Genomic DNA, 24,402 nt, shown 5'->3' on the forward strand with positions numbered 1-24,402 from the left:
CCTCGAGGTTACCCGCAGCACCCAGCCACCAGACCCTTCATCAAGTGGAGCTCACCAGGTACGTTCCATCATCATGCAGGAGGCGCACACCGAGCGCGGCCGCGCTGCAACAGCGCCGCCGACTGCAGACCCCGCCCTCATCACTCCATGTGCCACGGGTGACCTCTACCGGAGCTCGTCGTCGGGCTGCCAAACCGTGGTAGGGATGATCACCGAGCTCCACCCCGCCGGGACGGCCGCCGTGGTGGGCACGCCCTTCTGACGGTGGTCGGGGCCGAGGCCTCAATTGGCTAGCTCAGTTAACAGCCGTGACAGTCCAAGGTCAGGACATCAATCCAATTTTCTAAAAAATTCAAGTCGAAGCCCTTCAATCAGTAAATACAAAAGTTTGAGAAGGATTATAGGTGAACAAATCTTCTATAAATGATTTGTTGATTTGGACTTTGGTTTGGAAGATAGAAGGCCACGAAGTTGGCAAAAATTCAGTCCTCAGCTGAATTTTCCAGAGATTCAACGTGGCAGGTTTTATTTGCATTTGGACTTTGTCATCAATTTTGAAAGTCAAGATGTGATCAAATTTTATCATACAACCCGTGCATGTCATGTTCAAACATAGATCGATCCATTTTGATCAAGATCTTTGTTATGTTTTTGGCAAAAACTAAAGTTAGTAGCTCTAGAACTTGAAGTTTTATCACACTAATCAGGGGCTTAATAGGATTGATCCACAGCAGCAAAGTGGGTCCACGCGTGCTGATGTGGTCAGTTTTAAAATGTTGGGAAGTTTATTATTGGGATTTACTGCGCGATGACATGGTTTGGGGGGGATTTTTAGTAGAGCCCCTAATATATATATTTTTAGGGAAGAATTTTTCGGGAGACTGGAAAGACAAAAAACAGAGAGAAAATCTATACCTAATATTAAAGAGAGGATGTTTCTTTCAATCCTTCAACCGTCGTGGTAATTTTGCGAAAACCCCCCTCAAGTTTCGTGAAATCAACCCGCAGTCCCGTCCGCCGCCAGCATCTCTTCTACGCCCCGCAGTCCCGTTCGCCGCCGGCATCTCTTCTACGCCCCGCAGTCCCGTCCGCCGCTAGCTTCTGCGCTTCCCCCGCCGCCACCCTTCCGCCGAGATATGTCCGCTGCCAGCCGCACCCTACGCCGGATCTGGATCCGGCGGCAGCGGGCGGCGGCGGCAGAGAGCAGGGAGGGGCGGCCGGCGGGGAGCCTGGTGTGCGGTGGCGTGCGAGCTCGGCCCCGGTGACCTTGGGCGGCGGGGCCGCGATGCAGGACACCTTGCGCGCGGTAGCCTTGGATGGCGCCGATGCGGATGCCGCCACGGAAGCAACTGCAATCTGAACTCGGCCACGCGATTTGGGGGGGGGGGGTTACGTTGTGCTGTGGGCGAGGTGAGGTGCCTTGGCTGGAGAAATTGGTCGACAGCGTGGGGTGAGTCCTGTTATACCATCCAGCCCTCTCCGCCGCCCTTGCCGGCGTAGTAGAACGCGGGGGGCAGTGCGAACCGAGCGAGGACCGCGACCTAGATGCCCCTCCGAGACATCAGCTTGATGCGTCCGACCAGCGGCAGGCACCGCCCGATCAGGTCCCAGGCGTTGTAGCTCGCGATGAGGACGAGCGAGTACCTGCATCATTTTGGTCTCAGGAATCAGGATGTTTGAGCAGACTTACTGAGAAGCGATGTGCCGGTGCGGTGGTGCCCGGCCAGAATCAGGTGGAGATCAATCGAGAGGTTGAGATGGTCAGTAACCTACAGGAACCCAAGCAGTGCGATCCAACGTCTTCAGCGAGGAACCCCAGGAAGACCGATAGTGTCAGCAAGTAGATCAGGAACACGTGCAGTGCGTAGTCCACGTTCTGCGCCAGGAGCTGCTTGTTGCTTAGGCGTTCAGGGGGAGCAGGGCCACCTTCAACGTGGGGGCATCGGTCCATTCGAAACGAATTGCCGTCTGGCAAATGTTTTCAGTCACTGAAGACAACACTGCCAGTCAAGTGGATATGGTACTGATGGCGATGAATTTGGGTGCCTTCCAATGCCACCGGCGGCAAGGTTTGCCATGACGGTCAGCGATCCCTCTGCAGCGGCTTTCGAGCGGTAGAACTTCACTATAGGCAGCTTTGGGAAGGCGTAGGCGTACAGGAGGAAGCATAGCAGCGCAAAGAAGCATGGAATCGAGAAGAAGAGAACTGCAAAGGTGAGTAGATAAGTGCATACATCACACTCGAAACTAGGTTTTTTTTGTGCGTAAGTTCAAAGCTGAAGGTTTTGCAAATGGTGAAGGGTAGTACATACTAGCTCCTTTTGCGAAAGCCGTAAGCAGCTTTTGTAACAAACCTCAGTGCAGACATTATCGCACCTAATGCAGCTATGCCGGCAGAAAAAGACTGGATGCGAAGAATTCAGATAGTTCAGTCCATTTCCTCAAAGAAAAGGGAATAAAAAGACACTTGGATGAACCCCGAGCACACCAAGGATAGGTCTCCTGTAATTGCGCCTTCCACATGCCCTTCAGTGATGCCAAACACCACTAAAATTGTGCACACACCGATGAAGGCTGCAATTCCACCTCTTCCTAAAGCTGCAAGATCAAGCTACAACATAGAAGACTGGTAAAAGTTTGGATGGGATTTGTGATCCTCAACAATGAGCGTATAACTGAATTTTATCTTCCAACGACCAGAGCAAGGGAGCTCAAGAAGAACAGCATGTACGAACGAAGGAGAGGCAGGAGCAGCTGAGAAAGAAGGGAGCAGAGGACGACGCTGTGGCGATGGAAGCGATCCAGAAGCTAGGGATAAGGCAATACACATCTAGACATTAGTTTGGATAGTTCGTAAAATTGAGGTATGGCAATTTGTATTGATCCGATCTCTATGCAGTTTAAACTTAATCATTCATTCCCATCCTTAGCTTTGTTTCTATTTACATACGGAGTCCAACAACGGTTAAGCCATCATCGTCATTATACATCTTGACGCCGCTCCCATTGTAGGTCACCTTCTACTGCGGCAATGGGGTTCCGAATGCTGGTACGCCACTTAGAGCTGTGCCTGCCCCCGCTTCGATCGGAACACACGAGTTCCATATGTGGGTCCCACGTAATAAACACATGGCATCAAACCATCCACAAATGTCTTCTACTACTATACTTGCAAAGAGAGGACTACTTGGAACAACACACCAACATATTGTGAAGCAAAGTTAATATATTAGGAACAAGCGAAAAATAACGTGAGAGCAAGTAAGGACCGTAGCAACGCACGGGCATTTCTACTCGTAAATATTAAAATTATGTTTTCTAGCCTAAATAAAGTGACTTTTCCGTAGCAAAGCACGTCCTTTCCCAACAAAATCTGCGTTAACTGTCACGTGGGGCCAACCTAAATAAACGGGACCCACTGTCATTGAGGGGAGCCGGTCTCCGTTCTCCCAGGCCGCCAATTCCCACCCGGGAAAGGGAACCCTGGAGGTTTCCAACGGAGTTCTGGACAGATCCGGCGGCGGGTCCCACCTGTCACAGGCGCCGGGCCGCGCCGTTCTCGAACCGCCTTATATAACGAGGGCAGAACCGTCCAACCGCAAGAGAGATCCCAAAATAAAAGCAAAACAAGGGAGAGGGGGCACGGCCGAGAGAAAAGACTTGTATTTTTTTTTTGGCCTCCCCGTCCCCGACTCCGCTCGCATTTCCCGCTTTGTTTCCGCCTCCTCGCTCCCCCCTCTCCAGACCTCGCCGCCGCCTCGCGCCCGGCCTGCGCGCTCTCTCTCCTAGGGTTAGGGTTTCCGCCGCCGGCGACAGGGATCGCGTCCTGATCGGTGAGTACATGTCCCTCTCTTCCTTCTCTGCCCATGTGATCTGTTCCTGGTCGTTGCCCGTCGAGATGTCGTTTGCTGGGCCGGCCCTGCTTGATGGTTGAAGTAGGGGATCTCATCGTTTGGGCATGGCCCGACGTTCTGATGTACGTGGTGCGGGATCTCTGACGGTGCCGTTTGCGTTGGTTTTCGGATCTAGGGTTTGGACGCGGTCGTGGCGTGTGAATTGGAGATCTGTCGTTGAATTTGGTGTCTGCTTTAAGGCTTTGTTGCGGACGATTTGGCATGCGGTGCCAACTTTTTCCTTGATTTACTCTTCGTTGAATACGATTATACGAAGGTTGCGCTGGCAAATTGGTTTCGCTCTACGGACAGATCCTCTTAAAAGTTACCAGCAGTGTTTTCGTTGCTTTATTGATGACGTGTGGCAAATTTTTGTTATCAGAAGAAATTTGCTAATGATTGCAAACTAGAGATATCGAACAGTATTAAGTATGGGTGGTTTCTTAAGGTTAATTCATGCTGTTATTAAGAAATGACGAAATTTGACATGTGCTCTATCATCCCATCATTCTATTTCTATAAAGTGAAGTTGAGAATACAACTACACGTACAAGCATTGGTAAGCAGAACTTTGGTTTTCAGGATGTACAACTTCACAATCCTGCAACACACTCGAATACAACTTATATATTTGTTAGGGAATCATCTTATATACTAGTTAAGCAATTTCAAGCTACTTGTAATTTGCTCAGCTGTTATTATGTTAACATAGTGTTGTTGCCTTGTTGGTACTGCCATCTTTGAGATCAAGAATTTCTTGTCTTCACCCTAGTAGAAGATTTAAGCTATTTGGTCGCACCTTCCAGACAATTTTGCTCAAGCAATATGAAAAATTGTCCCAACCTGTTTGCAACGTGTTTGTGTGCATATGGGACATCTGTGATGGTCTAGAAAGAACGTTGTTCTCCTGCGTCATTGCGTGTTGGACACATCTAAGTTTGAAAGAACAAGTATGGACATTCACATTCTATAGAGTTCTGATATTAGCTGGTCGTTGTAGGATGACTGAAGTCAACATTAGTTCGGTCTGTTATGATCCGATAATGTTCGACAGCTTGAAAGTATGCCCTCTATGTTGCGAAGGACTGAATTTAGCTTTTACCTTGTCCGGTGTAACCAAGAAGCTCTGATATTTTTATACAACTTGCTTTTATAAATACGACCATGAAATTGTGCTCACACTTTATTTGGATAAATCTTTGGTAAAAATGCATAAACATTATATTGCTTGTTCTATTATTTTTAGTTACAGCAACCTTGGTGACGACTTCTGTATAGAACTTACTACATGTTCTCTTATTTTGGGTTGCATCTTTTTTAACATTATAGAACTTTTATATGTGACACTTTGCCTTTCCAGTCCTTGCCAATTAAGCAATGCCATAAAATGATCACGGACAATTATGTGCTGCAGTTTACGTGGCACAACCTTTCTCTGTATTTCAAGTTATGGCCTTCATTTTTATTTTGTTTGCATGGATTACAATGTTAAATTGCCAATGACAGCCCTTGTATTCCAGCTTACTTTGAACATTGGAGTTGAACAAGGCACTTCTTCTGAAGTGAATTGCATGGAGATGGGAATGACCCCTGAAATAATGTATGGGCAAAATATTTTTGTTCCTGCTACTGCAAATCCCTACCAATATGGCTACGCAGGTATGGGGTCTGCTTGGTGTTGTATCTGTTATTGGTGTTTGCCTCTTTTGTGTATTACATTTAGTTGTAACCAATTTGCTAAATGCAGAAGTTGGACAGCCTATGGAATGGTATAACCACCCGAGCACTGTAGGATATGATGGCCAAGATGTTTTTTACCCGGTTAGTATACTATAAGAGTCTTGTTGTTTAATTAATGCCATTTACAATCATGTGTTTTAAAATGTTCCTTTTCTTGAATACATGTTTTAAAATGTTTATTTCTTTCATATTGTTTGCAGACAGAAGGCATGCCATGCGTATACTATGCTGCCCCGGACAATGCATCTATGCATCCTTCCTACAGTCCTTACCCTGTTGATCCTTCTTTCATACCTGATGGCTCATTTATGCCTCAGGAATATGTTGCTGACCCTGCTAACTCGACATGCCAAGTAGCCTCCACACCCTATTACATTCCAGCTGTTCTTCCTTATGCTCAAGATAGTGTCCCAGGAAGCGCAACTACACCTCTTCTCTCCAATGTTGCATTTCTTCCTGGCATGCCAGGCTATGCTGCAACATCTGCAAATGCAGCATTTCCTTTTATTGCTCCTGTTACCAACAAAAGCGACATTCATGTGAATCCACCAGTACAGTCTACTATTGTCTCTTCAAAGCAGTTTCAGGACCATGCGAAACTGCCAAAGGTTCAACTGCATAATTCAGTTGCACAGAAGCATGAGTTGTCAGATAGATCCATGGTGCCTATTAAACTCCCTCATGCTTCACAGGTAGGCAAATTTACAAGCCATTGTTGGGCCTTTCTTTTTTGTCAGGTTACATTTTTTTGGTTAACGTGTTTATAATAGGATCTCCTGAACCCTGATTTGTGGCTCTTGTTGGGTTTCAACTCTAGCCTATCCCAACTTGCTTGGGACTGAAAGGCTGTGTTGTTGTTGTTGTGTTTATAATAGGATCTGTTATTTTTCTGTACGAATGGTAGCCTTGTCAGATAGTGCCTCTATTGGGGCTCCTGTACATGTAATTACCCCTAATTGACATGTTCACGCAATTGTAATTAAGGATAAGTTTGAATTGGATGCTTGTTATTGTTAGGTAACATTGCTCAATGCATCACTACTAGGTGGCTAGTAGTCATGTTGAATTTCTGCTGGGATATCTTTGGGTGTGGTGTATGAGCCTAAGAGTTGTTTAAAAGAAAGTTAACTTTCCCTAACTTATAGGGGGGTTGCTACCCTTTTTTTCTTTTCCTTTTGGGACTACTTGTAGCTAAATACATTCAGAAATTATAAGCATATCTTGGATAGTGTTTCAAGCATGATTTTGTTTGGGATTGATGTAACTGACTTCTAAATGGAGTCAAGCTGACCTTGTGAGTAGTTTTCCTTTTGTCTGTATCTCAAAATGGTTGTCTTTTGCTTATGACAGGCATCCGCACATTTGCTTGAAAGGCCAATATCTGCCGCCAAGCAATCACCAAAAGCGAAATTGTCTGGAAACAATTGCTTGGGATATGCTACATCTGATCTTCAGAAGTGGGCTGCTGCTGAGAAATTTCAGCCTTCTTCAAAGTCGAGTGCTCATCTAAATGGTCCTGGGCAAAAGGTTCATCATTTGTTAAACGAACATAGCTTAGCTGACTCTCAGAAACCAGGCAATCAGAGAAGCTCTGCCATGGTTGTGAAATCTTATACGTCGAGGCTCCCTGTCGGTAATCCTGAGGGGACAATCCTTATAAGAACCGACCAATACAACAGAGATGATCTCCAGGTGGATTATACATATGCAAAGTTCTTTGTTATCAAGTCGATTGGTGAGGCAGATGTCCACAAATCAATCAAATATGGTGTATGGTCAAGTTCCTCCAATGGAAACAGCAAGCTGGATAGTGCATTCAGGGATGCCGACAGGATATCAAGGAGGAATTCTACCAAGTGTCCAGTTTTCTTGTTCTTCTCCGTGAGTGTTTATCTACTTATCATCCAAAAAGATATTTGTGCTCATAGTTCAATTATTGAATTTCTAATTGTGTTTATCAGGTGAATGGTAGTGGTCACTTCTGTGGCATGGCTGAGATGGTTGGCCCTGTTGATTTTCACAAGGACATGGACTTCTGGTGTCAAGATAAATGGACTGGGTGCTTTCCTGTGAGATGGCACATTGTCAAGGATATACCAAATTATTCTTTGCAGCATATTACACTGCAGAACAATGAAAACAAGCCTGTCACGCACAGCAGAGATACACAAGAAGTAAGTGTGCCATGTCCATTTTTGCATGAAAATTGTTCAGTACTGTTTAACTGTTCAATTTTAGGAAGTTTATTAATTTTCATGAAGTTCTGCAAAGAATCTTTATTTCTCGAGCATTTTCACTGTCACATGCTGTAAGGCTTTGCTCTTTAATGAGCATCTAGATCTCTCCTCATGATCTGTTGCGCAATGTCTCAATTTCAGATACCATACATCCCTGGAATGTCCGTGCTCAAGATCTTCAAGGACATCAAAGTAAAGGAGTGCCTGTTTGATGATTTCATGAAGTATGAGGTGGAAGAAGCGCAATATAGCCCTCATAGAAGGTGCAGGCTGAGCTATAATGCCCCAGATTTTGTACCTGTCTCGCAGCGTACAAAGGATGTGCTTGACACTCAGCAGACGAAATCCAGCAGCGTACTGATAGACAGAACTTCAGAGGTACAAAATGTGTCAGAGAAGCCACATGATCCTAAGGCGATCAAACCTCAGGAGCCATGTGTAGAGCTCTCTGATAAACAGGTGGCTGAGGCTGGGAAAGAGAATGGACAACAAGAAAACCAGTGCAGTGGCAATCAGAGTCAGGAGGATGCAGTGAAAACTGTAACTAACCAGCCACCAACTTCAAGCTTGAAGACAGGTGCGGATGGGAAGCAGCAATACTGGAAGAAGGTTGAGAACCCACGGCAGCACACAGACAGTGCCGCTCAAGGCTCATCAAAGCTAACTGAAAAGCGTCTAAATGGAGTTCGTACCTCCACAGGCGTGGTATCAGAGAGCAGCGAAGAGCAAAAGATAACCGCTAAACTTGGTTTGTTCAAGATCAGTTCCAAGACAGAGGAGGCTGACCGAAAGAGCAGGACAGTTGGTGTGGTGACAATTGGCTCGATGCCGGTACGGGTGGACAGCTCGGAGGTCTAGTGGCTAGTGGGGGCTTTCTTCTTTTGTTTCAAAGTTTCTCCTTCCGGGTTTATTTTGGGTCCCAGGTTTTAATTTTCTTTTGGTTAAATGTCTGTCTTTGGTTGGTGGTTTCCCAGCTTTGATATGGCATCAAAAAAGAAGAAAAAAAAAGGAGGAATAGTTATTAGGTTCTAGTTCCCTGGTGGAGAAAATAGTTTTGCAGCATTATGCTGAGGGGTTCTTTTTGGAAAAGAAAGGAGACAGTATAAGGTGCGTTCTTTTCATCACATTAAGGAAAAAGGAGAAAAGAGATTGGGCATTGGGGACGATGGCCTGTGACTTCTTTTTCGCCTTTTTCTTGTCTGATGATTTTTACCTATTGACTTGTGAACTGTGATGGGACTTTGCTCCGCTCATATGATGGGCGTTGCCCAGGAGGCGAGGAGTCGAGATCAGCCACCGTAGCCTGTGCATTCGGAGCATTTAAGTTGGGCGCTTATTTTTCTTTGCAGCATTGTTAGTTTGGAACCTGATGCGCCTTGTTGTGAACACTGTCAAGTTTGATGAGACATGAGCGCGGATTGATTGGTCGAGTTAGTGTGGTTGCGACGTTGTCCATCCAAGGGTGATGGTGATCTTTCCAGATTTTGGACACGGCCAAAGGAGCATCACTGTGGCGGTCGTCGTCCTGGCTGCACGGAGCACATGCCCTGGCGCTGTTGGGCGCCAGGCGCGTCTCACCCCACGCGACGTCGACGCATCTTCGCGCGGCGGTTGGGAGCCACAGCCACCTCCCTCCCTCCCCCTCCCCGACGTTCGGCGGTTGAAATCCCAACCCCGTGGATGGATGCATCGGTCGATTGTCGGCGCGTCCCTTTCCAGCCTCCCACTCGGCCGGCCGACGGGGATTAAACATCTGGGGTTGCGGAGCGACGTCGCACCCGCCGGGCCGGGGGATCGAGTCGAGTGCTCGTCACGGCCGTCGCATTGTGGCCAGCGTTGTTGTGCGCGCGCGCGTCATCTTGCGGTTGCGGTTGCGGCCTTGTACTTGACATCTCGCGCCCTGCCTGCCTCCCGCGTCCCGTCGCCATGCCGGACAAGGAGGTTGCGCTTGCGCGCCCGCGCGTGCATGCGGCCGCTATCGACGGCTCGGCGTTTCCGTCCATAAAGGTCGAGACAGGAAACCTGCCTCCCAGCGTGCTCGATACGAGAACCGTAGGGTTCACTCTTTTGCAGTACTTCCTCCATTTCGAATTATAAGTTATTTTAACGTTTCTAGATGTATAGATATTATTATGCATATAGATATAGGATATATATCTATGTGCACAACAAAATCTATAAATTAAAAAAACTAAAACAACCGATAATTTGAAACGAAGAGCGTAGCAGTGTATTCCTCGACCTCGCGTCGCTCTCGAGCGCGACGTGCCAGCGCGAGTGCGGCGGATACGACGAGGGGAATCGATTCGGGCCCTCGTCACGCAACTCCTCTCCACTGGTAGATGTTTCCGTATGGATAAGCTGAGCGAGCGAGTGCATGCATGATCTGCCGCTGTCGCGCACGGTGGCTTTCCTTGCTGCTCCCGCTACAGAGGCTTGCCGGTTTTGCTACGCGGATGGAGATGGACCTGCCGATCGATCGAGCTGTACATGGACCGAATGACCGATGGATCGATCGACATCCGCGGTCCCAAGGCTTTTCGGGAGGGATGACGGTCCCGTGGCCGCGGCCCGGCACCTACCTGATGATGCCGTCCCGCCCGCGCGCCCCGTCGTCGGTCCCCGCCCCCGAACCCAAAGCCGATGCGGCGTCGCCGTTCCCGGCCGCGTCCCTCCCAAGTCCCACCACCTTAATTATGTGCCCCGCGCCACCAAACCCCCCTTGACTCCGCGCGCGCACAGGGACAGCCACCCAGCGCCGGTGCCGCTCCCGTCCGGGCACAGACGCAACACGCGCGTTAATGCGCCAATCGCCTTTTCGCCTTGCCTTTTGGCAGGCCACGCGTCGCACTGTGCCATCCCGATCGCCGTCTAGCTCCGGGCGAAGAGGAGGTGCTACGAGCTGCTGTCGGCTACCTAAGGCTGACGATCGAGCTAGGGGGGCAGCGCCAACTGCCCTATACATGTACTCCCAACTCCTACAGAGCAGCAGATCAGGTACAATACAATCCCAATTCCCACACACTGACTGACTGGTTGGCTGACACGCTTGCATCGATCGGCCACTGTGGGGCTTATATACTTGGGCATCAGTCGCCGGGCGTCAGGGACACAAATTAAAGGTAGAGAGACAGAGAGGGAGGAGACCGAGCTCTCGAGCAGAGTAGTACACGATGGCCAGCGGTGGTGCCGGCGCGATGAACGGCGGCACCGCGACCGTTGCCAGCGCCAAGGCCGTCGCCGTCCCCCTCAGGTTGCAGCACTACCTGGTGATGGCCGGGGTGGCGGCCGCGGTCGTCCTCGCCTGCCTCAGGTACGCGCCGGCCGCCGCGGGGTACGGCTTCTTGGCCATGGCACCGCCGGGGGTGGAGGCAGGCGCGGCGGCTCGCGTCGCCGCGGTCGCTGTCGCCCGCGCGGCCGACGGCGGCGAGGGTGGCGAGGCTGTTGCTGCTGCTGGTGCCCGGGACCCTCCGGCCCCGGCGGCGCCGTCGGTGGTGATCTTCAACTTCGGGGACTCCAACTCCGACACGGGCGGCATGGCGGCGGTCAACGGGATGAACATCAACCTGCCGGAGGGACGCACCTTCTTCCGACGACCCACCGGCAGGCTCTCCGACGGCCGCCTCGTCATCGACTTCATCTGTGAGTTACTGAGTTCACCGTCCCGTACTCCCGTGCTTTATTACCCGCCACGCCTGGAATTAAACTTTTACCAACAAACATAGCTAAATTCTTCGCCTTTCATCCCTGCAAAGTGAAAATCTTGCTAGCTACCTCCTAGTTGTGCACATGAAAAAGTTAACAACAATTACCATACAAAAAATAGTTTATTTAAACCACTAGAAAGGGAAGAAAAGAAAACATGGCATTTGGGATGGAAGTGGAGGAAAAGGTGGTGAGGATATTGACGTGTCAAGCATCGTCATGATGGGATCACGAAAGGAGATTTATGTCGGCCCAAAGGTACATGCATGTACATCTCAGTTGCACAACAGGAACTGCGGCGTCGGTGATGAGTTGTTGGTGACTTTCTAGTGTTTCTCTCTCATTTAAGTACATTTTTACAAAGTTATTTTGGAAGGACTTGAAGTTTTTTTTTCTTCCTCTGATAAGGGAAGGATTTGGACTTAGTGTTGTTGATTGATGAGTTGTTGTTGAACTTTAGTGTTGCTCTCCCACTTAAGTACATTTGTACCATGTTGCTTTGGAAGGATTTATTGGAGTTTCTCTCTTCTTCCTCTAATAAGAGAAGGATTTGGAGTTGATATGTGCTTGGGGTTTGGTGTGCATGGTTTGCAGGTGAGAGCCTGCACACGCCGTACCTGAGCCCCTACCTCAAGGCGCTAGGCGCGGACTTCAGGAACGGCGTCAACTTCGCCATCGGCGGCTCCACGGCGACGCCGGGCGGGTCACCTTTCTCGCTGGACGTGCAGCTCCACCAGTGGCTCTACTTCAGGGCCAGATCCATGGAAATGATCAACCTAGGTCTGTGTACTGCGAACAATCCCCATGGCCACCTTTGTTTTTTCAGTTATTAAAAGTAGTTAAAAGATCAATTAACCAAAGAAAATATTGCGATTTCTTCTCTCTCTATTTTTTTGAAATGGAAAAGTTTGTAATTTCAGCGCCCAAAAGATGAAAAAAAACATTGGTAATCGGTAAATCTCTGTCTGGCAAGTAAACTAGCTTGTTAATTTGGTGCGAGATGTGTGATGCAGGACAGAGACCCCCGATCGATCGCGACGGATTCAGGAGGGCCATCTACACCATCGACATCGGGCAGAATGATCTGTCCGCTTACATGCACCTGCCCTTCGATCAAGTGGTTGCCAAGATCCCCGCCATAGTTGCTCAGATCAAGTACACCATCGAGGTAAAAAATTTGTCCCTGTAAAAAGAAGATGATGCTATGAGAGCTCAGCCTGGACTGGGACACTCCTGTCTCCTGAACCAACCAACCAATCCATCGACGTCGACCTGACACCTTGCTCCCTGACAGACCCTGTACGCGCACGGCGCCCGCAAGTTCTGGATCCACGGCACCGGCGCGCTGGGCTGCCTGCCGCAGAAGCTGGCCATCCCGCGGGACGATAACGCCGACCTCGACGCCCACGGCTGCCTCAAGACCTACAACGCCGCCGCCCGGCGCTTCAACGCGCAGCTCGCCGAGGCCCTCGCCCAGCTCCGGCGACGGACGGTGGACGCCGCGCTCGTCTTCGTCGACATGTACGCCATCAAGTACGACCTGGTCGCCAACCACACCGCGCACGGCATCGCCAGGCCGCTCATGGCGTGCTGCGGCTACGGCGGCCCGCCCTACAACTACAACCACTTCAAGGCGTGCATGTCCGCGGAGATGCAGCTCTGCGACGTCGGTGCGCGGTTCATCAGCTGGGACGGCGTGCACTTCACCGAGGCCGCCAACGCCATCGTCGCCGCCAAGGTGCTCACCGGAGACTACTCCACGCCCAGGGTCACCATCGCCAGCCTCGTCGACGCCAAGCTCGTGCCCAACGATGGCTAGCTCGCTCGGGCTTGATGATCATCGATCGGTAGAAATCCCATTAATTTGTTTGGTTATTTTGTGCCCATGGTAGAAGTGATGATGCAAATTTGGCCAAGATTATTGCAGCGAATTCGTGAAGAGCTGGTGTTCACCACTACACCAAAAACAATTTGTGCTGACACCTTAATTTTTAGGTACTGGCGTACATGATTGGCACTTGCCAGCATAAAAGGTCTATTGGACAGCATGTTAAAAACCATCACTACAAATGCATTTGTGGTGGCAGGTGACATAACCGCTTGCCAGCACAAATGGAGGCTATTTGTGCTGGTGGGTGCTTATGCCACCATCAGCACAAATGCATTTCAATTGGCCCCGCTGTTGACCTAGGGGATGTGAACTTCGAGCTGAAGACGAACCTCATCAACATAGTGCAGGCTAGCCCCTTCTAGGGCAAGCTGAATGAGGACACAAATACTCATCTCCAACACTTCCTTGGCCTTTGTGACATGGTCACAATGAGAGGAGTCACTCAAGATACCAACAGACTCTACTTGTTTCCGTTTTCCCTTCTTGGGAGGGTGAAATAGTGGTTCTACAAGGAAAAGGATGCTGTCAACATGTGGGCAAAATGCTCTATGACGTTCCTTGCCAAGTTCTTGCCGTTGGGCAAAACAAATGCCCTTCGTGGAAGGATTTCCAACTTCCAACAGTCAAGCATAGAGATGATCCCAGAGGCGTGGGAGAGGCTGCAAGAGTACATCCTTGCCTGCCCACACCACGGGATGGACGACTGGCTCATCCTCCAAAGCTTCTACAACGGGCTAACCACATTAGCACGAGCCCATCTTGACGCTGCCGCTGGAGGAGCCTTCCTTGACCTCACCATTACCAGAGCTACGACTCTAGTTGAGAAGATGGTCTCCAACCAAGGGTGGAGCAAAGAACAACTCCAACCTCATACGTGGGGCATGCACACCGTCAAGGAGACAAACATGCTAGCCGCTAAGCTTGATCTCCTACTTAAGCGCATGGACGAATGGGAGATGCCTCAAGAACTCATGCTCAAACACGTTCAAGCCTTGGACTCGCATCTCATGTGCGAGGTCTACGGAAATGGAGGACACTCGGGGAACGACTTCCCTAAGACCCGTGAAGATGCCGCTTACATGAACAACAACAACGGGTACCGTCCTCAGGGAGGTCAAGGGTGGGACTAGTTGCGTCCACCATACTAGGGAGGTAATAATGGTAAATATAATTCGAATTACAATTCAAACCAACCTTCCTTAAAAGATCTTGTTTTTGGCCAAGCTAAAATCAACGAATCTCTTTCCAAAAAGTTTGTTGCAAATGATAAAAGTTTGGAAAGCATCAATGTCAAAATTGAAAGTCTTTCCTCAGCCTTTAAAAATCAAGTGAGCTTCAATAAAATGATCGAAACCCAATTAGCTCAAATTGCTGATCTTGTTCCTGTTTCCGAACCTGAGAAAATCCCAGGACAACCTGAAAATGTGAGTGCGGTCACTGTTAGATGGGGCAACCCATCTCAGAACCCGTCCACTACTAACCATGCAGGAAGACCCAAGCATCAACGAAGAAACTCATGGGAGGAACCAGTAGTTAAAAATAAAAATGTAGAACTGGGGTACCCAGTGATCAGGTGCTCAATGTCGGACCTCCATGTTGAAAGGGCCCTCTACGACCTTGGTACAAGTGTCAACATCATGCCTAAGGTTATGTTTGACACAATAAACTACTCCACTCTTTCTCCTACAATGATACGCCTGCAGCTGTCCGACTCGACGATTCGCTACCCCGATGGGATAGTAGAGAACCTCCCAGTAAAAATCCAAGGTACGATTGTCCCCATGGACTTTGTGGTCCTCGACACAGCTGTAGACATAGGAATGCACTCATCCTTGGGCGACCATTCCTACACGTTGCCAAGGCGAGGATCAATGTTGGATCCGTAGTAATCTGGCTCAGCATTGGATGGAAGGATAAGATGTTCAGGTTTCAAACAAAGAAAGAGGAATGCTACCTGGTCAACCCCAGTCAACATCCTGGTAGCCAAAAGAAAATGAAGAAGCACAAGGGAAGGCAAAGCCACAGCCCCAGTCTCTAAAAAGGCACCAGCAACACATCCAGCCACAAAACCAAAGAAAGCCCAGAAGGTATGGAAGGTGAAGGACATAGAGTCATCCGAGTCTTCTTCTCCTGGACTGGATGCCCCATCCATGATCTAAAATGCTATGGAGGAAGTCCCGCTTAATGAACTTAAAATGGTAGTTATCTCATATTTGAATTTTCAAAATTTTGGTTCTCCAATATTCAAATTTTCAAACTGCATATTGATTTTCCCAACTTGCATTTGCATGCTAGAATTTATTCTAGCCAATTTTCCCTTTCATAAAAATTTCTGAAAATTCAAAAGCAATAAAATGACTTTGAGCAAAAGTTCTTCGAAAAAAATATTTTTGAGCTTTTCTAGACAAGACTTTGGCCGAGCCTCCCACTATGTCACAATATAGCCATTGGGGGGCCATGGGCCAAAGCTGGCAGCCAGTAGGGCCCACTAAGGGTCGGCCGAACCGTTGGTTAGGCCAACCAGGCCCAACGACTCTTGGGCCCATCGACTCCAAGGGCTCCTAGCTGTTGCCCTTGGTAGGTTCCCAATGGCCCAACTTTATTGCTCTTTAAATAGAGGCCAAGAGGAGGGTGTTTTTCATCCATCAACACTTTCATCCACTCACTTCCTCTCCTCTCTTGGCTCTTGAGTTTACATTAAGTTTTTGCTCAAGTCCAAGTGCAAGAAACCTCTCTCTCTCAATTTCTTTGATGCAAGAATCAACCAACCTTGGAGGAGCAACTCATGGGTAAGAGTTCATTCTGATTTTTAGTAATGTAACCCGTGTGCAAGTTGTGTTCATTCGTGCTCTATCCACCATGAAAGGAATGGGACGGAAGCTCTCCAGCGCTTTTAGGAAGGTGACGGGATCGAACTCAAGCCGCTCCCGTGGAAGCATAAGCATGCACCACTCCGACAACTACATGCGAAGCTAAGGAGGACGTCTCGCAAGAAGAGCACTCCGGACCGCAAGCCATGGAGGTGGAAGGACCACCTCTCGACCTACATGGTGACTGGGAAATGCAAGCCTACGTCCTCATCAAGGGTTGAGTCTTCGCCAACACGCAAGCATTCGACTCAGAGCTCCTTGAGAGCATAGGTATGGACGTCAACTTTGCTAATGTTTGGCATACAATTGGATGGAATGATTTTGTGCCCATTTCTGAGGAAGGTTCCCACCTCCTCACTATCCAATTCTTATGCTTGCAAGAAGCAGATGACGGTATATCCTTTCGTTTCTTTGGAAGGGAATACCAACTCTCTCGGATGAACCTTAGTCTGCTTCTTAGTTTCCATAGAAAATGCATAGTCAACTTTGACAAAGCTATCCTTGATTTTAATCACCATTCCTTTTGGACAAGCATTTCCAGTCAAGTCATCGTTGGTAAGTTTGCTCCTCGCTGCAATGATATTCATAATCCTACTTTGAGGTTGATGCATAAGTGGCTTGCTTTATCGCTTTTCCCTAGGAAAGATGTTAGGCCTATTCGTAATGATGAGCTCAAAATTCTTTATGCCATGGTTAAGAAAATTAGAGTTTCTCCTGTCAAGCCCATGATTGCTCAGTGGTTAGAACATTTCAAGATGAATGGTCCTATTGAGTGTCCCTCTTAATTACTCGTATTGCTTCAAAAGTTGGGGCTTTGATAGGTGTTTCTGTTCCTTTCATCCAAACACCCCGCACTATCATTGATGAAGCATATCTTGTTCAAGGTCACACTCTTAAGCACGATGCAAACCAGTCTCTTGTGTTTTTCTTCCCGAGTTATACAAATGAAATTCTGTTATCTAACCTAAGACTTTATTTGGATAAGTGTCGAGAGCTAACCCTTCCTCTTGCACCACAAGAGGAAGCGCGCATGAGTAATGTATCTAGTAGGGTAACTCGAAGCAGGTCTAGGAACGAAGCTACTACCTCATAGTACCAGCCCCTACAGTCCCAACACGTCATGCAGCAGATGTACCAGGCAGGGTGGGTTCAAGCTGGGCAGATGCCATGGTTTGCACCCGGGTATCAACCAGGCTAGGACCAACCTCCACAACCGCATGAAGGTGGAGGCTCGGGATGGCAAAGCACGAGCAGCACATAGTGGGAGTGAGGACCATATGGACATCATACTTCCTCTAGCACTAGTGGTCCACCTTTGGTGTTCAGTGCACGCCGATCCTTTTCGGCAAGGGACACCGTGACCTTACGAACCTCAGCTGCCAGGTGAAAGATCTCGACATCCGGACAGATGAAAGTTCGAACAGTCTCAACACCCATGTCCAAGGCTTCGCCACATGGCAATAGCAAGTTAACACACAGTTCAACGCCAACAACACCTCACTGAAACAAAGCCACGATGACCTACAGGCCTACTTCCGCTGCCAGGGGTACAACCCCCATCGAGGCCAGTGAGCAAAGAACGAGCTTGGGGAGGACACCCCCCCAAGAGAGGTAACTTGGATCCTGTATCTCTTTCAGTTCCTAATTCCGCATTTAAAAAAACATATGGAAAAAAGAACAAAAATATTTACTTGCTTTCATATGTGTAGTAAGAATGTTTTAGTTCTTCCTTTTTGAGATGATGAATAGTTGCTCTGCCCTATTTCCTTCATGTGCGTAGTTTACAACTTAGTATTCTCCCAAGTCTTGAGTTTGTTGGCTATTGTTCATCCTAGAAACTTGAAACTTGTGGGTTGCAAGTGCATGATCTAAGTCTAAGTTGTTGCATGATATGATATGGTACAATAGAGTTTGCTATTATTTTGTTCCAAGTGAAACTTGATATCCGGAGTTTTATTTTTTCAAAATCATAAAAATAATAAAGTTTCTCAATGATGATGATATGTCCTACCTAAGCCATATGATGTTACATTGCACAACCCGTACACATATGCTGCTTGTTATCATATTGAGCATTGTCAAGTTGTTGTGACCCTTGAGAGGTTCTCGTCATGCTTTCATGATCAAGATCACGTACACTCCACATATATTCATGCTAATTTCCACATTGGAAGTTACGCAAAAACATGCCTTCCATCCACATAAATATACTCCATCCCTATGACATGACTCCCCTCTATTCATCTTGCAAAAAAAATATGGGCTATGCAAAAAGAAGAAAAGGAGAAATAAAATCCATGCTCAAATAACATGAGAGAAAAAAAAAGAAGAGAGAAGAGAAAAAGAAAAGAAGGAAAAAGAAACAAACATTGCCCATATCCCGAAAAAGAAATACAAGAGGGAGTCATACAAAAAAGTGTACAAATAAAATTCCACCAAAAATTCCACACACATGCACTTCTTGATCAGATTGTATGACTTGCACCTCCTCGGATCGGCTCTTTGATTTTGCAAAATTATGCGATACAACTATATGCCTCATTTCATATCCTACCAAAAACCCCACAAAAAGCCTTTTAGAAGTAGGATGAAAAAAAAGGAGGTAATTTATGCCTTGGTGAGGACTATACACATTGAGAGATCAAGAGCATCATATGAGGAACTTGTTTTCATTTCAAAGACTTATCAAAAACTCTCCGGAAAGATAGTTGAACAAGGAGTAAGAGAATGGTGACTTTATATAACTGTTCTATCTTGCAACCGCCCAAGATAAGGAAAAAGCCAAAAGCCCCATGGAACTAAGGTAAAAAGGGTGGACAATGCCAACTTATTCAATTCAAAGAAGAATCCTTTGTTGTACACATGGTACATGGAAGAAAGAAGATATTGTAGCAACTCCTGATAAACAACCTAAGTCTTAGCTTTTGCTCAAGACAAGAAAAGGGCAAGCTTGGGGGAGTTTGTGGACGGTCCTTATGACAGAAATCCAACCATCACACTACTCGAAAACTAGCATTTCTTACTCGCATATTTGTTATCAATAACCTAGTTCCAATGGATGGGCAAATAAGTGATTTCAGGGATACAAGTCTGTACAAGAGAGGAAACGTATGCAAATGTGGACGAAACACACTGAAGAACACTTGACGCATACACGACAGACAAGAAGGCCCACATGCCAGGGCAAACCAACCCAATCCAGCGTGGGTCCATAGGGATCAGCACCAAGGCCCAACCAGCGACCCACCAGACAAAGGTGGTGGCAAGGCGACCCAGTCAAGGGTCGGCTGAACCCCAGGTTCGGCCGTGTGGCGGAACCGCTCAAATTAACTTAGCTACAGCACAATTAAGTCGCCTAACACGTGATCATGTACTTTAATCAAGTTAACTCGACAGTCCGTTAGATTTCATCCGATAAACCACTTCACAGGACCAAGAAAGCATACCTCACACGAAGGTGAGTGGTTCCAGAGAATACATAGGTCATCCCAATTAACCAAGTGCATTAATTTATTACAGTATCGGGTTCGAAATTCAAACATAGTTTGCAGAGTTCTTAAGCAGTGAAAATAAACAAACGGAAGCTAACGCCGATGTCGGACATCATGACGAAGCCGATCATGACATCAATGATCCTGGGCCTCGCCGTCCGAGGAGGGATCCCACTCGACCGTCCACCCAGGAGGAAGTTGGGGAGGCCAAGTGCCACTTGTAGCAAGCTCAGAGGCGTCGTCCTCACCTGAAAGAGATATGCCACAACAAGGCTGAGCGACTACGCTCAACAAGACTCAACCGATCGGTGGTACTACTCCACCAACACCTAGACATGCAAGCTTTTTGGCTCTGGGGTTTGCTTTTGCCAAAAGCGACTAGAGTAGGTCCTTACTTTCAATATTTTAGCCATACATTCTAAGTTCATTTACCAATCTAAGTTAGTAGCTATACTAAACAAGCATAGTTTCCAAACAATTTATGACAAGCATTGATATTAATCTCATCATCAAGTCCATTCTTAGTCAGTGTAGCATAGCGATCAAGTAATCCCAGACTGTGAGAGGCAGACGAATTGATTCGAATTTCTTAACCATGCATGGCGAACCAAATCCCACGACATCCACGCACCGCGAAGGGTCACTTCACTTGTCCACCATTCCCATCAATTCCCAGACCCGTGTCGGGCCCACTTCCCTTGGTACAAGGCTCCATAGACCCGGCCTCTGCCGTCCTATGACCGCACTTGTCACCACATGCGGCCGCAAGGGAAACTCCGTTCCAGAGACAATGGAACAAACCGCTCACAACCTGGTTCAATCAGGTACTAGTCTTCCCCATCCCATACTAGGTATGAGATTAGTACTTTCAAACACTTGATCACGAACACTATCACATCTCGACCTTAGTCCAATTTCAAGTAGACAGACGGGGCAATCCACTGACCACCAAAATAGTTCACAGTGCCCTACCCTGTCAATCATCCTTATAGTTGTAATGAAAGGAAAGTAAACAACTCCTATAACTCGTGAGTGACAGTCAATCACTCGACTTTTACCGAGTCCTATTAAGCATTGCAACTACTCAGCCTATCATACTAGTGTTTAGATCAAAGGGCACTAATTCATGCATCTACGGTTTCAAGCAATTCCTAAAAACGTAAATGCACAATCAAACAACCGAATATGTTACAAGTAGTTAAAGATAGGAATTTATGCTCCGGGGCTTGCCTTTAAGCGGGGCGGTAGTGAACTGGTCTTTGGCGTGCTCGGGCTCGGCTCCTGCAGGCGGCGGCTCAGCTACGGCTCCTTCTTCCGGTGCCGGGTGAAGCTCGTAGGTTCCGTCTGCGAGGTTCAGCTCTACACGAAATGCAATGCATCAAGTTAAATTCTCAACTTTTTCATAGGATGCAAACACAAATTAGTGCTGAAGAAGAACAAGTTATTTTAGGTCACATTCACTTAAACAAGATTCTGAACTTTCTTTATTTACACGAAGAAAGTGGGGTGTGGTATAAGCCGGGGGTTTGTTTGGTGGCGATTGTGTACATGTATAGGTTTCCATTTTATTAAGCTGTAGATCGGAAAGTTATCCTATTTCTGAATGTTCTTTTGTATCTCTTCCAATATTGCCCTTATTACCTTAAGGTAGCTTGGATTTAATAATTTTTGCAAAAGGTATCTTTTTCTATACCTTTACCCTATTTATTCTTCTTTAAATAGGAAAGGGGTTCACCTATTCATTTCTGGTGGTTTCCATATTTTTCCCATAAAAGACATTATACCACTGACTTAACCAAAAAGGTTTCATATTTTTATCATCTCAGGTTGAATTATTATGTAAAAGATGAAAACAACCTTATATACACATGGTAAAACTAAAACATGGAGTTAAGCACCTAAGCCAAGTTCCAAAACATTTTTCCTGGCTTCTACTGTTTGAAATAGACATATGAGAGTTGGATTTATCTTTTTATCGTATTTCTATGATTTGTTATGATTTAAATGGCTTAAAAAAGAATTAAAACATATCACATTAATTCCAACAGTGACATATGCCAAAAGTACTCTTATTAAAAACTACTCTTTATTCTGAGCCTAGCAAAATTGGTTTGGCATTTTTCTGAGTTTTCTACGAATTTTGGTGAATTTCCAAAGTTAAACACATTTTTTGCCTATTAAAACATTTAAACTGAGGTAAACATGCGGACTAGCCCCTAGGTCTAGGGTGTAATCACGCTAAGGTCCTAGGTTTTAACACTAAGGCCCCTGATTCAACTTTCCCAAAAGTAATTGGGTCCTCGGCGGCGCACGTCTGCAGGCGGGCAAAATCCCGACGATGCGCTGGCGACCTTGGGACGGTGAGTGGCCGGGAGGGCTTACGGGTTCACCTTGGTACGGTTTGAAGCAGTTGGGGGTGACGGGGAGGCTTGGTTGGGGTGGAATGGCGGAAAGCTTTGGTGGCGGAGGAGTCCGACGGTGTTCCGGCGGCGGTGGCGCTTCTTGCGGGCAACAAGCAACCTCTAGAGCTGCGCGAGAGGATGGCGAAGCGGCTGGTGGTGTCGGCAAAGTGCGGGGTTGGGTGGAAGGGGGAGCTCCAAGGTGAGCTCAGGCGGTGGTGCGTGAGCACGGAGCAGAGGAGCTTGCGGCGATGTAGGGAGGTTCTGGACGGGTTAGCTGGAGCGGAGAAGGAGGAGAAGGGGAGCGTGGTAGCGCCGGCGGGGCTTTTATAGGCGTTGGTGGCTCACGGCTGGCCGGTGAGCCGGAGAAGGGCGGGCGCGTGCTGTCACAGCCATTAATGGCGGCAGCTCCATTGACGGACAGAGGAGACGGGCAGGCGCGACAGGTGAGGTGACAGGGAAAGCGAAGCGACGCAAGCGTGCGCGGGACGAGCGGCTCTGCCGGGGCACGCAACTGGCGAGGCGGGGGAGGAGCTGTCGCAGCCTGCGCGACGGTTGGCCGAGGTGGCAGCATTGCAGGACGCGGGTGGCAGCGCGACCGGGGGGGGGGGGAGGGGTGTTTGATGGGAGGGCCGGGAGGTGTTGGGCGCGCGGCCGAAGATCCTGGTAGGGCGGATGCGCGGCAGGCGAGGCGGCACCGGCGCGGCAGCAGCTGACTTCGGTCGTGGAGTGGCCGGGGCGGCAGCGGAGCTGCGGGCAGCGCGCCTGGCATGGCTGGCGAGGCCTCGGGCGAGATGAGACAGAGCAGAGCAGCTGCAGGGCGTCGTCGCATGCTACTGGGAAGTGAGGCGCGTCGATCCATCTTGTCACGACCGGCGACTAGGCGAGGCGGCTTCGCCGGTGAGGTCAAGCCACGTAGTGGCAGCGCACTGGAGCGCGATGCACGCGCGCTCGGGCGCGCTCTGGCCGAGGGATCCGTGGATCATTTCGCCGGGCCGGTCTTCAAGCGCCCAGATCTTCCAATTTTTAAACCGCACCACGTTGGCTCCCTTTACAAAAGTGGTAGTACACAGACCAACGTCCAACTTTTGTAATTTGACTGAGTTCAAAATCATGGTGGATTTGAAGATTTAAAACTCCAAAGTTTGGAGGAACGCCAGTTTTCGGGACTTAGAGAAAAACGGCGGCTTTGGGCTGTTTTTAGGGCTTTTGGCTGGCTTGAGCTGCAGTTTTGAAAGGCTTCGGAGGAGAATTGGACCAAGGTCCAATTAACAAAGTTGTTGTAGAAACTTAGTTCTCAAACTCTTATAAAGGGATTTTCTGATATTCTGTTCAACTTTTAAGAGATAACCCCACTCTAAGGTGCCAGGTCGGGCTGATCTCCAGACTTTGCCGAGATTGCTGAAGAGGCTGAGTTGACCAAACTAGGTGACTTTGACCAGGATTTTGAAGGTTTTCGGGGAAGATTTAGAACTTACTCCTTTAAGAAAAATTGTTAAGGTCCCAAATCTCTAAAACATTGGTATAGGGCTCAGCTCAAGTTGACTTTAGGAATTTCGAAATAGAGGGACCCAAAGTTTGAACTTTGCCTATTTTTAAAACAACAACACAGATTGGTATTCCAGGTTTTTGAAGGGCTTAGGCTCAGATTTAAGCAAAGCACCAAATATAAAAGTTGTTAGGAAAGTTGAGTTCTACAACTCTTAGTTGGACAGATTTTTAAGTTCCTAAGCAACAATTGGAGTTACGGTTTGGGCAGCATTTTAACCTTGTGAGGGGCAAAAGTGTACTTTCACTTACCTTTATTGTTGACAAAGTTCTTGTTTAAGCAGTAATGACTTGTTCAAGAGTTAAACATGGCTTAATTAATCTAGGTTGTTACAGGCCGAACCTGGACAGGTCCCGCTTGTCCTTATCTTCCACGTGGCGGCCGCTGGTTGACTCCTGGAGACGGTAGGTGAAGATTCCTCGGAGATACCTCCTGAGAACTTCCCTCTACCACCTATAAGAGGAGGAAGAGACCCCCCCTCTCAACACACACCACACTTGAAGCCTCTCTCCCTCTCTCTCTCTCTAGTTACTCTTGTAATCCTTAGGCTAGTGGAGCTAGGCTAGGGCTGAATTCTTGTAGTGCTAAGCTGGTTGACTCCTAGAGGTGGTAGGAGAAGATTCCCAG

At 47.9% G+C, this 24,402-nt stretch overlaps 2 protein-coding genes and 1 pseudogene across 3 annotated transcripts; 2 read left to right on the forward strand and 1 right to left on the reverse strand.

Moving 5' to 3' along the window:
- Positions 1–1,460: 1,460 nt before the first annotated feature.
- LOC117856248 (equilibrative nucleotide transporter 3-like) lies at positions 1,461–2,727 on the reverse strand (annotated as a pseudogene).
- Positions 2,728–3,636: 909 nt separating this feature from the next.
- Positions 3,637–9,059, forward strand: LOC117857584 (uncharacterized). 2 transcript variants are annotated; one of them, XM_034740331.2, is made up of 7 exons: positions 3,637–3,833; positions 5,400–5,552; positions 5,641–5,714; positions 5,834–6,325; positions 6,984–7,514; positions 7,595–7,807; positions 8,012–9,059. In XM_034740331.2, the coding sequence occupies exons 2-7, from the start codon at positions 5,465–5,467 to the stop codon at positions 8,726–8,728; spliced, it is 2,115 nt and encodes a 704-aa protein (XP_034596222.1). In that variant the 5' UTR covers positions 3,637–3,833; positions 5,400–5,464; the 3' UTR covers positions 8,729–9,059. The 2 variants fall into 2 exon arrangements, with proteins under 2 accessions (XP_034596222.1, XP_034596221.1); XM_034740330.2 differs by having other exon boundaries at positions 5,414–5,552.
- Positions 9,060–10,591: 1,532 nt separating this feature from the next.
- LOC117854533 (GDSL esterase/lipase At1g09390) lies at positions 10,592–13,623 on the forward strand. The gene is made up of 5 exons (XM_034736753.2): positions 10,592–10,867; positions 10,964–11,512; positions 12,170–12,355; positions 12,589–12,743; positions 12,870–13,623. Exons 2-5 carry the CDS (start codon positions 11,044–11,046, stop codon positions 13,392–13,394), a joined length of 1,335 nt encoding a protein of 444 aa, XP_034592644.1. The 5' UTR covers positions 10,592–10,867; positions 10,964–11,043; the 3' UTR covers positions 13,395–13,623.
- Positions 13,624–24,402: the final 10,779 nt, after the last annotated feature.

This window comes from Setaria viridis, chromosome 5 (genome assembly GCF_005286985.2).
Source record: "Setaria viridis chromosome 5, Setaria_viridis_v4.0, whole genome shotgun sequence".
Classification (NCBI taxonomy): Eukaryota; Viridiplantae; Streptophyta; class Magnoliopsida; order Poales; family Poaceae; genus Setaria; species Setaria viridis.

Excerpts from the sequence above, each read along its gene's own strand:
- LOC117857584 (XM_034740331.2), top strand. The coding sequence starts at position 5,465 with ATGGAGATGGGAATGACCCCTGAAATAATGTATGGGCAAAATATTTTT. Across the intron at positions 5,715-5,833 it reads GCCAAGATGTTTTTTACCCG|ACAGAAGGCATGCCATGCGT; the intron begins GTTAGTATACTA and ends TATTGTTTGCAG. Across the intron at positions 7,515-7,594 it reads CAGTTTTCTTGTTCTTCTCC|GTGAATGGTAGTGGTCACTT; the intron begins GTGAGTGTTTAT and ends TGTGTTTATCAG.
- LOC117854533 (XM_034736753.2), top strand. The coding sequence starts at position 11,044 with ATGGCCAGCGGTGGTGCCGGCGCGATGAACGGCGGCACCGCGACCGTT. Across the intron at positions 11,513-12,169 it reads CCTCGTCATCGACTTCATCT|GTGAGAGCCTGCACACGCCG; the intron begins GTGAGTTACTGA and ends CATGGTTTGCAG. Across the intron at positions 12,356-12,588 it reads CATGGAAATGATCAACCTAG|GACAGAGACCCCCGATCGAT; the intron begins GTCTGTGTACTG and ends TGTGTGATGCAG.